This window comes from Engystomops pustulosus, chromosome 4 (genome assembly GCF_040894005.1).
Source record: "Engystomops pustulosus chromosome 4, aEngPut4.maternal, whole genome shotgun sequence".
Lineage (NCBI taxonomy): Eukaryota > Metazoa > Chordata > Amphibia > Anura > Leptodactylidae > Engystomops > Engystomops pustulosus.
The window spans coordinates 137785253-137802925 of record NC_092414.1 but is presented as its reverse complement, the minus strand read 5'-3'; the positions used below and the strand labels follow the sequence as shown (position 1 = coordinate 137802925).

Below are 17673 nucleotides of genomic sequence, written 5' to 3'. Positions count from 1 at the left end.
GTTATTTTATATGTGACCTTTTGTTTTATTACGGCGCTAAAAAGATCACAATTCAAACACAATTTCTATAGGGGTTTTGAAAGTTCTGTTAATAAAAAGCCCCCACATATCACCCCGTTCTATTAACTTCACCCCTCTAACTATTCAAAACAGCAGGTAGGAAGCTTGTTAACCCTTTATGGATTTTATAGAAATGCTAACAAAATGAAGGTTTGATTTGAAATTCACTAATATTTATCATTATTACATTAATTTTGCTGCAAAATTTACCCACATGAACTGTAATATATTGGGCAGTTTTTTCCGAGCAAGAGGAGGCCCCGTATATGGATGTAACCCACTGTCAGGGCACATCGCGAAGTGCGGAAGGGAAGGAGCCATTGAACTTTTGTAGGGCAGAATAGTTTTCAGGTGCCATTACATGTTTGTAGAGCCCCTGGGGCCACGTTCAAACATGGCATTTTGGTTGCATTTTAAAACACAATCCAAAGTCTCCACCTGTGATCGCATGTTGAGGTAAGATTGCATTTACTTCTCGTTCACTTAATGTGTTGGAAACACAATGTTACCAAATTTGTAAACATTTTTTTATGTGATATAGGGGGAATTTTAACCCCTTGCCACTGATAGGCTTTTTCCATTTTACTTTCTGTTTATCGCTCCACACATTCAAAAATCAATAACTTTTTATTTTTCCGTGTACAAAGCTGTGTAAGGGCTTGTTTTCTGCGTAACAAATTTTACTTCTTTGAGCATTATTTTATATTCCATGCATGTACTGGGAAGTGGAAATAAAATTCAAAATGCGATGATATTGACAAGAACCCGCATTTGCACCATTTTCTTGTGGGCTCTGTTTTTAGGTCTTTCACTGTACGTTCCGAATAACATCTCTAATATATTCTTTGGTTCAGTACGATCTCAGGGATACCACATTTATATAGGTTTTATTAGGTATTAATAGATTTTACAAACATTTTTTAACTTTTTGTACCCCCCCCAAAAAAATTTATTATGGTACTTTTGCCATATAACTTTTTCATACTTAGGAGTACGGAGTTGGGTAGGGTGTAATTTTTTCTGGGACGAGCTTAAGTTTTTATTGCTACCATTTTTGTGACTGTGCGATCTTTAATTCAGTTTATATTACATTTATTGTTGCGAAAGGGCAAATAAGTGGTGATTCAGACATTTAAGCGCATTTTTCCATTACAGGGTTCACCGCCAGGAATAACCGTTTCTACATTTTTATTGATTGGGAATTCCAGGACGCGGAGATACCTAACATGTTTTTTTAATTATTTATTGCTTTATATATGTTATGTATATTTTATATATATATATATATATATATATATATATATATATATATATATATATGTGCTTTTGGGACATTTTAATGAATTTTATTTTTATTTATTTTCTTCAGTTTTTTTGTAATTTTTTTTACAATACTATTATATGATCACTAGTTCATACACATTTACTGCAATAACCATGTATTGCAGTGCATTAACCTCTTCCCAACATTTGACGTAATAGTACTGCATCGCAGGAGGTGCGTTCCCGCAAAATGCAGTACTATTACGTCATGCTTCTGGCACCGGCTCCTGAACGGAGCCGGCGCCAGAAGCTGCGGGTGTCAGCTATATATTATATCCGACACCTCCCTCTAACACCCGCGATGGGAGATTTCTCCGATCGCGGGTGTTAACCCCTGACACGCCGCAGTCTCGCTGACCGTGGCGAGCAAGGGGCATTTGAGAAGAATCGGACCCCCCCGCAGCGCTTACCGGGGGGTCCGCTGCTCCAATCGCAGCCCCGGGACTGGCGGTGCCCGGGGCTGCGCGATCCTCCTCTGTGTGCCGGGTCCGTGCCTTCTAGCAGGACCCGGCTGTAACACACTGAGCATGCGCAGCATGTTACATTACACAGTGTAATGCATCTGTATTACACTGTGTAATGTGAAGAAGAGCTTGAACAAGTGATCAGTGGATCGCTTGTTCAAGCTAACCTGTAAAAGTTAATAAAAAATGTTAAAAACATTACATAAAATAATTTTTTAATAAAAATAATTAATTAAATAAAGTTAAAGTCCCCTAAACACAAATATTCCCTATACACATGCAATAAAGTGAAAAAAACACAAAATCGGCAAAAAACCCCACATATTTGGTATCGCCGCGTCCGTAACAATCCGTACAATAACTCAGAAACAGAACCAACTCAACACGTAAAAAATAAGGCCTAAACTAGCTCTGTCAACCAAAAAATATTAAAGTTACGTCTCCAAAAAGATGGCAATGCAAAAACAAATGAGATTTCCTCTATATTAGTTTTTTATCCAGTAAAATTGTAAAAATAAATGAAAAACTATATAAATGAGGTATCACCGTAATCGTAGTGACCTATAGAATAAAGATAATATAGTATTTTTAGTGAACGATGTACAACCCCCAAAAAATACGAAAAGAAAGTAAACCAAAATTGACAATTTTCTTTTCACCCATACATTTAAGAGTTAATAAAATCTCATCAATAAGCTAATGTCCAACTAAAATGATGCATTTGTAAAGTGCATCTCATGTCGCAGAAAATAAGCCCTTATATGTCCAAATTGACAAAAAAATAGAGATTGTATAGCCAATAAAAAGTGACAATGCATAATCTGCTCTGAATGGCGCAGCTTCCCTTTGATGCTCTGGCGTGTACCCATACAGCAGGTTACCACCACATATGGGGTTTTGTTATACGCGGGAAGGATTAGGTATCAAATTTTGTGGAGTGTTTTGGTATTTTATCCACTGAGAATTTGTACATTTTTTGAAAAACACATTAATTTAGCCAAAAAAATTTTACTTTCAAAATTGCATCCGATTTTGTTTTAACCCCTGTAAAACAATTAAAGGAAACCTACCACTTGTAGTGGCAGGTTTCTGATGGAAATACCGGGCACCAGCTCAGGGTGAGCTGGTGCCGGAGCTTATTTTCGTTTGTGTTTTAAACCGCGGTATCGCGGTTTAAAACACTTTTTAAACTTTATAGCCGGCGCAGGCAGGTACGTGAGCTGGTGCCCGGTATTTCCATCAGGAACCTGCCACTACAAGTGGTAGGTTTCCTTTAAAGGGTTAACAAACTTCATAAAAGTTGTTTCACGTACGTTGAGGGGTGTAGTTTCTATAATGGGGTAATTTATGGGGTTTTACTTTTATTTAGGCCTCTCAAAGTGATTTGAAACCTGAGCAGGTCCCTCAATAGCAGGATTTTGCGTTTTTTATGAAAATGTGAAAAATTGCACCTAACGTTCAAAGGCCCATAACATCTTACAAAAATAAGAGCATGCAGAAAAAACCATGTCCACATAAATTAGACATTTAGTGAATGTTAGTTATTACGTTTTTTTGCGGTTATGACTATGTATGGAAAATGTAGAACATTTTGAAGTTCGAAAATCAAGAATTTTTCCAAATTTTCACCAAATATCTGATTTTCTCATAAATAAATGCAAAACATACCACCAAAATTTTTCAACTAACATGAAGTGAAAAGTGGCTTCAGCGTTAAGGGGTTAAAAGAGTCAGCATATGCATCTGCATAGGCCTACAGGCAGCTACTCGGTCCAGCCTGAGCAGGCATGTGACAATGACAGACCCAATGGCTGCATGGCTGAGAAGACGGCACCCCGTGATCGTATCGCAAGGTGCCGGGAAGAAAGGGAGGGCGCACCCTCCCTCTGAAGACAGCCGGGGCACTGCTCTTCCCTGCACAGGGGGCCTCTGCAGACCTTAGATTAGGCCAACGGAGTGACCGCCATAGAAACCCTTATGGGCGGTCACTAAGGGGTTAAAAAAACAGTCAATATAAAACGGCTTCAAAGTCATGAGATGTCACACAAGTGCCCAGATCATTAGTATAACAGTGATTAGTCATAGCTGTGTGATATGACAAGCCATACCCCTGTGCTCCAGTTTTCTAGCAATTTCTAGCTCACAGTCAGGAATTGCGACTTTTTATCCTGCTACGGTATCGCTAAGTGGGCTGAGGGGAGTGGTATTTAGTGGACCATTGCTATACTTTCTTGAAACTTAATCTCTCTAAGACTGAAGGTCTTGTCTTTCTACTAACAGAGTCTATTCTAACCTCTCCATCTCGTTCTGTGGGGTCACCCACTGTCTTGGGATTGTGCTGGACTCTGACATCTCTTTTTTTGCACCACATATTCAATCTCTTGCTCACTCATGCCGCATACATCTCAGGAACATCTCTAGAATCCGACCATTTCTCACAACTGAAACGTGTAAAATGCTATCTCTGATTCACTCTCATCTAGAATACTGTAATTCTGTACTAATTGGTCTTCCACTCACTAAACTCCCTCCTCTCCAGTCTATTCTTAATGCTGCAGCCAGGCTAGTCTTTCAATCCAAACGCTACACTGATGACTCCAGTTTGTGCCAGTCACTGCATTAGTTGTCTCCTTTCGAATAGAGTTTAAAATCATACCCTCATCCACAAAGCTCTGCATAATGCTGAAACTACCTACCTCATCTCTCTCATCTCAGTCTATCGTCCAACCCATGCTCTCCGATCCGCCAGAGATCTTAGATTAATCTCTACCTTATTTTGAAACTCCCACTCACGTCTCCAAGACTTCTCTAGTGCTGCACCTATTCTATGGAATGCTCTGCCCTGGACCAAAACCCAACCTACAAAGTTTTAAACATGCTCTTAAAACCATTCTCTTTAGGCAAGCCTATAAAAATCGCCAACTGTATGAAGTTTTATTCTCTTTACTAACCCATCCTGTGTCTTCCTCCCATGGCTGATAACTGGGTCAAGCAGCAGCAATATTATATTTTATACCTTTCTATATCTAACTCCTTTGTTCCATATGTGCTCTGTCATGTTTTATTTTTTTTTATATGTCCCCTATGATTTGTAAAGCGCTACATAATTGGATTGAGCTATATAAATAAAGATTATTATTATACCTTGCACTAAGATCCTCTTAGTCACCCAGTTACTCTAGGAATATTGACCCATCATGCGTTGGCAGGGAGGGTATTATCATTGGTCGATGTGATGAATCTGTATATCCTTTATTCTCATTATAATTACAGCTCTTTTTGAATGCCTCAGAGGTTTGTTAGAGAACATTAGTGAACTGCAGGGTTATATTTTAAATCCTATTAATAATCAGCTTGACTTGAAAATTGATGTTCACAATGACTTACCTCGTAGCTAGAACTATTATGCAAATAAAAATGGACAAAAATTTCAGTCTCTAAATCAGTGATGGCAAACCTTTTAGACACCGAGTGCCCAAACTACAACCAAAACCCACGTATTTTTCGCAAAGTGCCAATGCGACAATTTAAGCAGTAACTTATTACATCCTGCCCTTTCACAGGTTTAAATTGTATAGGCACCTGAGGACACCAATACAGTAGAAAGAAGGAGAAGAAGTTTGGATTATCATTGTAGCTTCCTTCTAGGGTCCTGGACTGCCTGGGACTGCAAGAGGCCTTGAGTCCTGTCTGGTGAACTGTACCCAGGGGGTGATGGCAAGAGTGCCCATATAGAGGGCTCTGAGTGCCACCTCTGGCACCCGTGCCATAGGTTCGCCACCAGTGCTCTAGATGTTCAAAGCTGGTACAGATATACCCCAAGAAGCTTGCAGCTGTCACTGCACCTAAAGGTCCTACAAAGTATTCACTTAGCGGGGATACTTACACATGCACGCTAAACTTTGCACAACAATAAGTTTCATTTTTTTTCATACATAAAATATCTATAAATACATTTAAGTTTGTGGCTTTAACAATTTAAAATGAGAAAAAGTTCAATAGGTACGAGCACTTTTGTGACCCATTGTAGGGACATCATCACCCCGTAACAACCATTGTGGGGAGCCTATGAGTGCCAGAGGTAGGCTCCTTCCACTCTTACCGTATTTTATGGACTATAAGGCGCACCGTACTTTAAGGCGCACCATCAATAAATGCCTGCTAAAACGCCTAGGTTCATATATAAGGCGCACCTGATTATAAGGATAAATGACCAGCAGGTGGCAGACCTGTCCACAGTTCAAGGCAGCTGTTGTTTGTAAGTACGGTTCATATACAAGGCGCACTGGACTATAAGGCGCACCTTTGATTTCAGAGAAAATCAAAGGATTTTTTGTGTGCCTTATAGTCCAGAAAATATGGTAAATGCTAAGAAAATGTTTTAAAGCTGATGCTGAACTCCCAGACTGTAGCTGTGTCCCAAGATCAAGTAGACTTATATAGATATATGTATCTGCACATTTATGTATGTTTTTGTATATATAAGCAGATATTTACACAACACACTTGCTTTCCTGAAACAGTGGAAATTGGGAACAACTGTAAATACAGACTTTTATACACACTGACAACAGCTTTATTTTTTTACATTCACCCATAGTCATATTAAGAAAAATATTATCTAAAGCAGAGATTCCACAGTCTTCAGGCAACATGTTACAGAGCAGTAGGAGCTAACAAGGTTAACATACAGTTTAATTGGGAAGAAATTGAGTATAACTCCTCATTTATTCATGAGTATCTCTGCTTCTTGTAGGCTTAGGAGTCCAGTGGGTGGTTCTACTCAGTTTCTGACAGGCTTCCCTGTACAAGGTTCTATGCAAAGATAAGTATCATACAATGGGTAGAATAAGCGGAGATTACATAAATAAATATGGGCAGTCCCTGGGTTACGTACAGGATAGGTTCCGTAGGTTTGTCCTGAAGTTGAATTTGTATGTAAGCTGGAACATTTATATTTGTAACTTCAGACAAATTATTGCTTAAAAAATGGTAACAGGGATTAACACTAAAGCTTAATTGCAGACATCACTCATGACCCTTATAGTTAATCATGGTAACCTGGGGATAAAGTTCAGTAAATTAACAGCATCACCACTGGTCACAGAGGTCTAATAGGTCTCCTCTCCTGTAAGCGTAGAGGATGCCCCCTTGTCCTGGTCACAGGCCTAGGTATAAAAAGATCTTTGGAGAGATTCTTGTACTGTCCATTCAGGTATTTGTACATTGTAATGAGGTTTCCCATTAGTTGTCTTCTTCTGAGCTGAATAACCCCAATCTATTATTATTATATTCTAGTCCCCCCATTGCCCTAATAATCTTTGTTGCTCTCCTCTGCACCCATTCCAGTTCTACGATATCCTTTTTATACACTGGGCAAACTATGTCCTTATCATGAGAATCTATAGCTCTCTTGATACACCCCATCATTGTATTTGCTTTATTAGCGGCTGCCTGGCTCTGGTTAGACATATAGTGAACATGGTTAATGCCTGAGTAGGACTACCACTGGACTTCTATACCTAACATGAGCAGAGTTTTGCCTGTATAAATGAGAATTTATAGTAAACTATATATAAATATGCTTTTCTCTTTTTACTCTATAACATGATGCCAGTAGATGAGACTCAAGTTCTGATGTGACTCATCATCATTTATAATACACAAGACAGGTTAGCTTGTAGTAAAGGCTGTATGTCACCTCACACACCTCTCAGATAAACACATGGTTAAGGTTCTGGAATACACGCTGTAGAGGTGGTAGGGTGGAATTCCAATATAACATACAACTCAAAGGGTTCCTGTGACACACATAACTCACAGGAGAGGAGATGGGGCTTTGGTTACACATCTGACACATCTTGTAACATATATTGTAAGTCATGCAGTTCATCCAAGAACCCTGGCATGTATATTTCAGATTGTTATTAAGTGTGCAGGCGTGATTTATCATTTTCATGCACTATACTTCACCGGATGATATAGTTATAGTTATATGTCAATATGACAAACTTCACACGTGGGAATTCTTTTTTAATGCAGTCTGATGTATGAAACATTGCAAAAACTGTCTATTGCTACTGTATGTCATGGGCTACCAAACTATGAAATGTCTTACACTCAGTCTTACACTCACCCTTCACTCTCTCCCCTCTGTTGAGTTGGATTTCTCCAGGTCCTTGTGGTTCATATGACTTCACTGCTATGAATGTTCTCCCAGGTACCGCGCTGTACAGTTTTCTTTTGGGCCCCCGAGGCCCGGTGCTCCTCGTATCCAGGGGCCCGGGGCTGTAAACAAACACATAGGTGATGGTGCTGAGTGGATGTGCGCGTGCCATGTGGGTAGCCAGTAGCTCACAACTTCTCCAAACTTTCACTGACATCTCAACTTTGTGGGTGAGTGATACCCCTCAACACTTGTCATTGGCTCCCAGACCACCATACTGGACCACAGACACTCCACCAATTTCATAGTGTTCATAAAACCCTTTTCAGGCCTTCTCTCCTTCAATGCAATTTCCCCACCTTAAAAAGGGCTACTTTGCTTGTCCTTAAATCAACTCTCCCCTCCACCCAGCCTACCGAATTCAAAGCTAAATCAATAAAGCTACGTGGAGAAAAAAACAAAGCAATAAGGAAGGGAAGGTGTTTGTTGTACAGGAGAAGATGGAGGGAAAAAAACAAGAGAGGAAATTGAGATATAGAAGGACTATTCAGACATATAGTGACTATAGTGAAGGATGGGGAGTAGCAATCCAAAGGAGAGTGGAAAGGGCAGAGGAAGAGCAATCATGAGGAATGGACGGGAAATAAATGAAGATATGGGGAGAGAAGCAAGACAGGAATGCAAAAAACGTAAGGAGCTGGGGAGATCAAGGGATGGTGAGACTGTCAAAGGAATGGTTGAAGAAGCTGAGGGGAAGCACGGCTGTCTGCAGTTCTCCCTGTTCTTTTGCCGTTTCAGTTAAACTGTCAGCAGCAGAGGAGGGGGAGAGTGAAGAGGGAGGACAGGGGGAGGAGAAGGGGGGGGTTGTCCATTCATGCTTTCCCCCCCCCCCAGTGTCCTACAATCCCCAGACCTGCTAACCCCCCTCCCACACTCACCAATCTTCACCTTGATCAATAGACAGCCCTTCATCGTCTATCACTGGTCTTATCTCTGTGGCCTCTCTCTCACTTCCATTCCTCCCTGATTAACCTCTCACAGCATCTTTCTCCTCCTCTACTCTATGCCTCACCTAATCTTTTTGATGCTCGTTGTTGATAGAACCCACATTCCCAACTCCTCTTGACCAAGCACATTCTTTCTCTCTATATTAATCAATTCTGTCCTTTTGATATATACACCCATATTTACTTATATAAATATATAACTTTTCCCTGGATTCTGTCTTTTTCATAACCTGTTCTGTTCTCTAGTAACATTCTCAGTCTCTTCTCCATGTCTTTCATTATCATTTTCATCATTTATGTTGCATGTTTTACAACTCAGCATTTTTGCTCCAAAATGTAACCACTATTTCACATAAATGGATATGTTCATCATTCATTTTATTCCCTCTCAAACACATTTTGTCCCTTCTCTCTTCCCCTCACTCTTACCTCCCTCCCTCTGACTCTCGCTCCCTCTCCCTCCTCTCTCGGCTGCCTGACAGATTTTGAATTACTGCAGAGAGAGTGTGATGGGAGCTGAATATTAATGCAAAATGTGTGACAGAAAGAGACTGCCTACAAACAGAGAGACCACTCCATATGAGACTGAGTCAGGGCTTGCACATGTGAACTGCACTCGTGCAGAGATGTCTTCGTATGATGCTAGGAATATAAGGAAACCTTGTACATGGAGCTCTTTGACTGTATCATAGTCTATGTCTTAGTGAGATAATGAAATACTGTATAAGTATGCTGCTCATGAGGATGTGCTTATGTGAAGTGACATTGAATAGATAACAAACAGGTCACATTAGCCTGTTTTGTCAATATATTCAACATACTTTTAAAAGTATGTTGTGGACCTACAGAGGAGAATGTAGATATTGGAGCTTTCAAACAGAGGGGATACTATTGTTTCAATGATCTGTGAGGGTGCAATGCAATATCCCTAGAGTGCTACAAGACAAAAAGGAAAAAAAATTACCAACCAAAGATAGGAATCAGCATTATATCAAATATGATATAAGTCATATTAAACCATTATAAGCTTATACTACATTGTTCTATTTAAAAAGAGCTGATATACATCTGCATCTACATATACAATATCAATGTGAATAGCATGCTCTTCAGATTAAAAAAGTAGATCTCTATTGGAAGCATCATTAGTGACCTCATTTTCTTATGGGATTTTAACTTTTAACTTTAGTTATGATGCCAAAATGAGCATAGCCTTATAAGGGTAGTGCCTCCTCATCTCAATAGTTTTTCTGCTGAGACAGTTCTCAGATGTATATGGGTCAAATGCGAATGTGATAATAATGACTACAATAGACTGATGCAATAGACATAAGCTATTGATAATATATGGATGTATCTATATTTTGAAATACTGCCTGTAGGGCTTTTCTGCTGAATCTTATCACTAAACCTAAAAAAGCTGTGGACAGAAAAAAATAAGTTCACACACAGCATTTTTGGAAGAAAGTGGATTTTTTCCAAAGACAGCATACTATGTACTATACTATACAAAGGTATGGAAGTTTTGATGCCATTTTCTAAAACTGTATGCTATAAACACGTTAATCAAACATGGACAAAATTACATCTAAAAATCACCAGTAAACATTATAAAAAATGTAAAATGTTTTGAAATATGAGGGAGTTTTGTAAGTCTTTTTTTATATTATTTTAAAAAAAATACTGCGATAGTCAATAAATATATCATATTACAATAACAGATATAACCGTGGCGTGGGTCCCCAATAGTTAATTCAAGGAATAGGCAGCACGCCGAAGTTCAGCGGGGTGAATCTGTATTCCATGGTGCGACGTTTCAATGTCAATGTCAAACGACATGCTTGAAAAAGGTGGTTTGACACGAAACTATTAAATATTGCCTTAAACAAATAAGGTGTTTATTTTCCATTGCATTGCAATAAACTACCGTAGTAGTTACAAAAGCCTACGTCCGCACATTGCATTGTTATAAAACATAGCTTTTATTTCGAATTCTAAAAATTTTAAATAAAAGCTATTTTTATAACTATGCATTGTTCGGACATGGGCTTTTTCATTGTATTGTATTGATACCGAAATCCGAAAACCATGGAATAAAGATTCACCCTGCTTCACGTTACTTTGTAGTGCTGCATATTCTCACTGAAACAGTAGGAAATGCTCCTTTGCCTTTCTGTGTTGGAGGAAAGTCTCTTGTGCTGCTCCTGAAATCCATATAAATCTCACAGGCAATTTTTATAAGGTGTGTCAAAAGGGGTTTGAATTTGGGACCCTTGGTATCTAGAATTAGAATAAAAATGTTCTTAGCCTAAAAGCCTCAATACCAGTTCTATATCCCTGAACATCTTCATTTCAAATCCTGAGAAAAACACATTACAAAAGTTCCCTGTAAAACGTACAGGGATCTTGGGAGCAGTGGGAGTGCTGAGAGGAGGCTGCCCATAACACAGAAGAGACAGGGAGCATTTCCTGCGGTCTCAGACAGAAGTGTCTTGTCGACAAACATTTTTAATTGTATTATTTGAGAAAATAGTTTATGTAGCAGTAAGATATCAAACAAGTTTCCTTTCAACTGTTGTAGATTTAGCGGTGTGCTTGGGATCATTGTCCAGTTGTATGACCCAGTTTTGGACAAGCTTCAGCAGTTGGATAGATGGCTTAACATCTGAATCTACTACATTGGTATACAACGGAGTTCACTGCATCATTTTGGTAGATTTCCTTTAACATCTGAATCTACATTAGTATACAATGGAGTTCATAGTCGGTTCAAAAAATATCAAGGTGGCCAGGTTCTGGAGTGAACAAACAAGTCCAAATTATCACTCCATTACTTAGTTTGACAGCTAGCATTAAATAATTGTGCTGACATGCTGTTTGGTGATGTGCTTTATGGTAAAATATTTCCACTTGGGTCTCATTAGTTTTGTAGTTTGTTTAGATGCAACTTTGCAAACTTGAGAGAGGATGCCATGTTCTTTTTGGAAAGAAGAGACTTTCTCTCCCCAATGCTTGTTCAGTATTTATTTTATTGTACTTATGGATGAGGATATTTAACATGCTCACTGAGATCTGAGTCTGAGGTGTACCTCTTGGGTCTTTTACAATCTCTCTACACAGAACGGTCTGACCTTAAAGCAACTTCTCAAGACAGTTTGCTACAAAATGATTTGTCTTGATGTAGAATGATGTACTTCAAATTATTGGAAAATGGTCTTATTAAACCTTTACAGACTGATGGGAAGCAACAACTGCTTCACTGATATCACTTAATACTCCGACACGTGCCGCCGTACTATTATGGACTGCGTTATGGTGCTGGCTAATGAGTGAAGCCAGCAGTATACAGAACGGGTGTCAGCTGCATATTGACCTGCTATGACACCTGCAATTGTAGATTCCTCAGATTGTGGGTGCTAACCCCTTAGAAACCATGGTCAAGATTGACGGTGGTGAGTAAAGGTTATGTGGCCACTCTTTCTGTTGATCAGACCCCACCATGCTACCTAATGGGATGAGGGGGGGGCAGATCCTCCTACAGCAGCGACGAGTGCTCCGAAGAGTGCTCGGATCTACCTCATGTTAGGCCCAGCCTCCAGACAGGGCCCAACTATGAGTCACAGAGCATGAAATGCATGCTCATTGAGTTACATCACACACTGCAATATAATTGTATTGTAGTATGTTATGTGCATGAGAGCATAAACAAGTGATTAGAGTTAAAAAAATAAATAAAAATAGTAATTAAAATATTTTTTCTTATAAAATAAGTAAAGTCCCTAAATAACCAGCATTACATATACATTTCTAGAAAAAAACACAAAATCACAAAGCCTCCTGCATATTTGGTATCACTGCATCTATAACAATGCTGTACAATTAATTAGAAACATTATTGGATCTGCTTGCTGAACACCTGAAAAAAATCCCCAAAACTTGCCAGAATGTTAAATTTTCCTCATATCTATTCACAAAAAATGTTCTTAAAAGTGATAAGAAAACGTTAAAAGCACTAAAATTGTACAACTAAAAAGAGCAAGTTGTCATGCAACAATTAAGCCCACAACATGATCTGTCTACTGAAAAACATTAAAGTTATGCCTCTGAAAAAATGGCAATGCTAAAACAAATGCGATTTTATCTATTTTAGTTTTTCTTCAAGTTTGAGAAATATAAAAAAATATATATAAATGAGGTATTGCCATAATTGTCTAAAAATTATATATTATTTGTATTGTACAGTGAATTGCCGCCAAAAATCTGAAACAAGAATTGATGATTTTCTTTTTCTCCACACATTAAACAGTTAATGAAATTTCATCAATAAGCTAAAGTGTCCTAAAATGAAGTATTTCCAAAGTACATCTCATCCCGCAAAAAAAAAACCTTCATTTGGCCAAAAGAAATACAAAGATTGTATAGCCCTGTGCCCATATAGCAGTTTACCATCACATATGGGGTAATTGCATACTGGGGAGAAATTGGACATCAAACTTTGAGTGTTTTGATATTTTATCCACTGTGAATGTGTACATTTTTTGAAAACTACATTAATTTAGCCAAAAAAATTAACATTTTAAAATTGAATCTCCATTTTGTTTAGACCCCTGTGAAACTCTTTAAGGTTAAAAAATGTTGTAAACATAGTTTTACATATGTTGAGAGGTGCAGTTTCTTTAACCCCTTAAGGACCAGGCCCTTTTTCGTTTTTGCGTTTTAATTTTTCACTCCCCACCTTCAATATCTATATCTTTTTTATTTTTCCATGTAAAGAGCTGTGTATGGGCTAGTTTTCTGCATAACAAATTGCAATTCATAGTGACAGTATTTATTATCCCATACCGTGTACTGGGAAGCAGGGAAAAAAATTCAAAATGCCTTGAAAATTATGAAAAAATGCATTTGCTCTATTTTCTTGTGGGCTTGGATTTTTCGGCTTTCACTGTGTGCCCAAAATGACATGTTTACTTCATTCTTTGGATCAGTATGATAACGGAGATAATAAATTTGTATAGGTTTTATAATGTTACAAAAATGAAAACCTGTACAAAAATAAGATTTGTCAGGGCTCGGAATCTGTGGATCTGCTGGACCACCACGTGAGGTGGTAATAGCCGACACCTGGGACTGGAATCTAAGTGGCACCTGGTCTTCACCGGAGCCCACCGCAAAGAGGGATGGTCTTGCTGTGGTGGGGTGCCCCCAGGTCATTCCACCGTTGCTACTAGTCCGCAGTGGCAGCCAAGGTAGAGGTACCTACAGGAGACCTTTGCACTATTCTTCATATAACACAAATTTTGTCACTGAAGTGTACAGTGCAGCACATTTATCAAGCAGAGTCCGATAGAAGTGTGAAGCACACCCCTTGTTAAAGATGCACCAAAAAAAAAGTTGGTGCACTCTGTTGAGGCAGTGCAGTGAGTGCCAGATTTATGAAGAATGGGTGCCACAATTCCTGACTCTGTTTTTAGTAAATGTGGTTCTTTGCCACACTGAGATGGCGTCTCACCACAACACTGGCTATAATGGATGTGTCACATACTTTAGCATACCATGCACCAGCACATGATACACCCCCCCCCCCTTTATCATGTACTGATTGTCTCCATGTAAATCCTCATCCAGTAAAAGCCATGCCTCCCCTCCAACATGCAATTCAATGTAAAAAAAATACACTCTCCTTCTTTTAAAGGTTCTGTCTGGCATGGCTGATTTCTTCCACAAACTGCTCCAAACCTGGCTACAGTTTGTGCTGATATTGCAGCTCAGCTGTGGAAAATGTAATGTAGCTGAGCTGCTTTTTATGGAAGGTAGAAAATATGTTTTTCAAATCTGCCACAAGCCATTTAAATCCACCAACCAGCAAAGTACTACATATAAGAGACTTCCTGAATCCTTCAAACATAGCCCTATGGAAATGCATCCCTTCTATCCCACATATATCCCAGCATATCCCAGCATATATGTGAGACTTCTCCGCTCCCTGATGATGGCCCACCCCATAACTGTGATAAGCCCTGCCCCCTGGTGAGATCAAACTACAGTCAAACATATTGGTGATCACATGACCTGCCCACGATGGTGCACGACATAAGATGTGGACATGTCACCGGTAGCCATCTTCTATCCTGTGTCTGCTTCACTGGCACACTGGACAAATCAATGGACTGATTAAAGAGCATTAAAATTCTTAATTACAGTGTATGTCCACAGCATTTTCTGCTAAGGGAAGCAATATTTTAAATAACAACTACTTACATATTAGCTTATATTACGGTATTTACGTTTGTTCCAGGAATATCCATTTAAGTTTTCTTCCAACTTCCTGACCTACAGTAGTCTCTATACTCTCATTTTGCTAAAGCAGTTACGTACACTGTACTGTACATGGTAACGCTGCTGCCTACATTTAGGAGTCTGTTCCTTAGACATGATCTGGCTGTTATCCCACATAATATCATTTCAAAGAGTGTTGGAAGTGCTGAGGGGGGCTGTATTAGGGCTCCTGTATGGGGACACGATCCCACGGACTGCATGTAGTGCAGTTCCTGGTTGTCCTTGCATTATAAAGATAAAAATATATAATGAAATGATTTCACATCTGCCAGCCGAAGAGCCGCAACCAGAACTGCAATAGTTAACAGATGCTGCACAGTTTACACAGGCTGCACAATGCTGCTACTCCACGTCCCAGTAGCCTCCTGCGTTCCGCCTAACAAACTTCAGCCTACACCTACGAAGCTGGGTTCTGCGCATTCATAGTAGCTCCGGCTGCAGAGCCGGGACTGTGCAGCCGGCGACCTGTGTTCTGTGCATGGACAGAACCTGGCTTTACAGACGAGTGTGCGCAGCTCCTCGTAGTTTTGCGCTGTAGATGCATTGGTAGGCGGAATGCAAGAGGCTACTGGGGCGTGGAGTAGCTGCGCTGCGTAGCCTCAGCTCCGGCTGCTCCACTCCCCAGTAGCCTCTTTAGGAAATTTGCATATTGCGAATTTAAATTTATAAAATTTCTAGGCCATGAAAGAATTAGCCCTAAAAAGGGCTATACTACTATACATTAGAAGAACCTGCCAGCGGATCTACCTTAATGGGTAGATCCGTGGTGGTAGGTTTACTTTATAATGCTGCTTCCGTGCGGCCAGCAGACACAGAGTCCTTGCATCATATATTACTATGATGCATTATATGATGCAAGGATTCCCATCCACTAAACTGTGCTCAGTCCATAATATCTGACCAGGTCCTTGACTAAACATGTTTGTGTGCAGGGTGCCTTACATCTTCTTACAGATTTGAAAACATTTTTTAAATGTAATAATTATACCGAAGCAGACTCCAACAAAACTGACTCTAAAATTTCTCCTCATGATAAACATCTTTTTATTTGTATGTTTGTTCAGATCTTTGAGCCAAAGCCAGTAGTAGTTTCAAACCCCAGGTTAGAGTCTGGAAAGTTAACAGAAATTGAGGTTTCACTATTTGATATGACTAGCACACCTTGGGAAACCATTGCATATTAGGTTTGTGACCCAAGCTAAATTAATAGGTAGGGGAGACCAAGCAAAATACATGCTTACAGCACAAGGCACAATCATCTAATCATCTATAAAATTCATCTATTTTCAAAGCTCTGAAAAATAAGAACTGTGATCTATAATAAAGGCCAGGCATTACATGGATTAATTTACAACATGTATCTAACATGAATATTCTGTATAATGTAAGCTCTATTAAACGACAGCTGTTTTGTTGCCATGGCAACCCAACTTTAAAGGCATACATTTTTTATTTCAGCTAGATAAAAGCATTGCAGCGAGGCACTGGTCAGCTCTATTCAATGCAACAAGTGTCTCAAAACAGCTGGGTCAAGTTCACAATGTAAGTTTCTAGATTTAAGGTTTACATTGTCTTCAATTTAATCAGTAAAGTATGGGAAATGTCAATATTGTAATCAGTACAAGAAATATTGCAGTTGTGGAAAAGAAACTGTAAGTAATGTAGACATAGGTTAGCAATATGGTGTTTTTTACATTGTATTTAACAAGCGTAACATCAACAATGTATTAAGTTAATGCCAAATTGTATTGATTAGAGTGTATAGTAATGGCAATGCCGACAACGTATTGAGATAATGTATAGAAAAAGTTGACATTGCAATTAATATTAGTAATGACAACACTGTATTTATTATAGGTAAAAGTAATGTGTATAATGAAATCCAATAAAAAAGAAAAATAGACCTTTCATTCGTAAACATGATCAGGATTCTAAGGTCAATGAACATGGGGTGTGTAAAAAAGACCTAGAGGTATAAATCAAGATTGTACAAAAGTTACTAAATAGTTACTAAGGCTTTAGAAGAAATCCTCATGTTTTGGAGTGGTGTACCCACACACCTTTAATCTTGATATAAAAGTAAGTATATGTTGATTAGATTGTGAGCTCCATGGGGACAGGGGCTGATTTGGCAAGCTCTGTGCAGAGATGCTTAATCTGTGTGTGCTATATAAATAAAGGAATTATTATTAAATTTTGTGAAATGGAGTTCAGTTGTGGCTGGTCACTTTTCCGGAATTACTCACATGGTAAACACAGTCTATTCTGCAAGCAGCATGTAGAGATTGATAGGTTAGTGGAAAAAGTCTTCTTTTTC

At 38.9% G+C, this 17673-nt stretch overlaps 1 protein-coding gene across 7 annotated transcripts in view; it reads right to left on the bottom strand.

Moving 5' to 3' along the window:
• The window catches only part of SHANK3 (SH3 and multiple ankyrin repeat domains 3), a 249639-nt gene that overhangs the window by 89139 nt on the left and 142827 nt on the right, over positions 1 to 17673 (bottom strand). For all 7 annotated transcript variants that reach the window (XM_072147633.1, XM_072147630.1, XM_072147634.1 and 4 more), the window contains one exon: positions 7984 to 8135. In XM_072147633.1, the coding sequence (XP_072003734.1) occupies positions 7984 to 8135 (152 nt within the window). The remainder of the gene's footprint in view (positions 1 to 7983; positions 8136 to 17673) is intronic.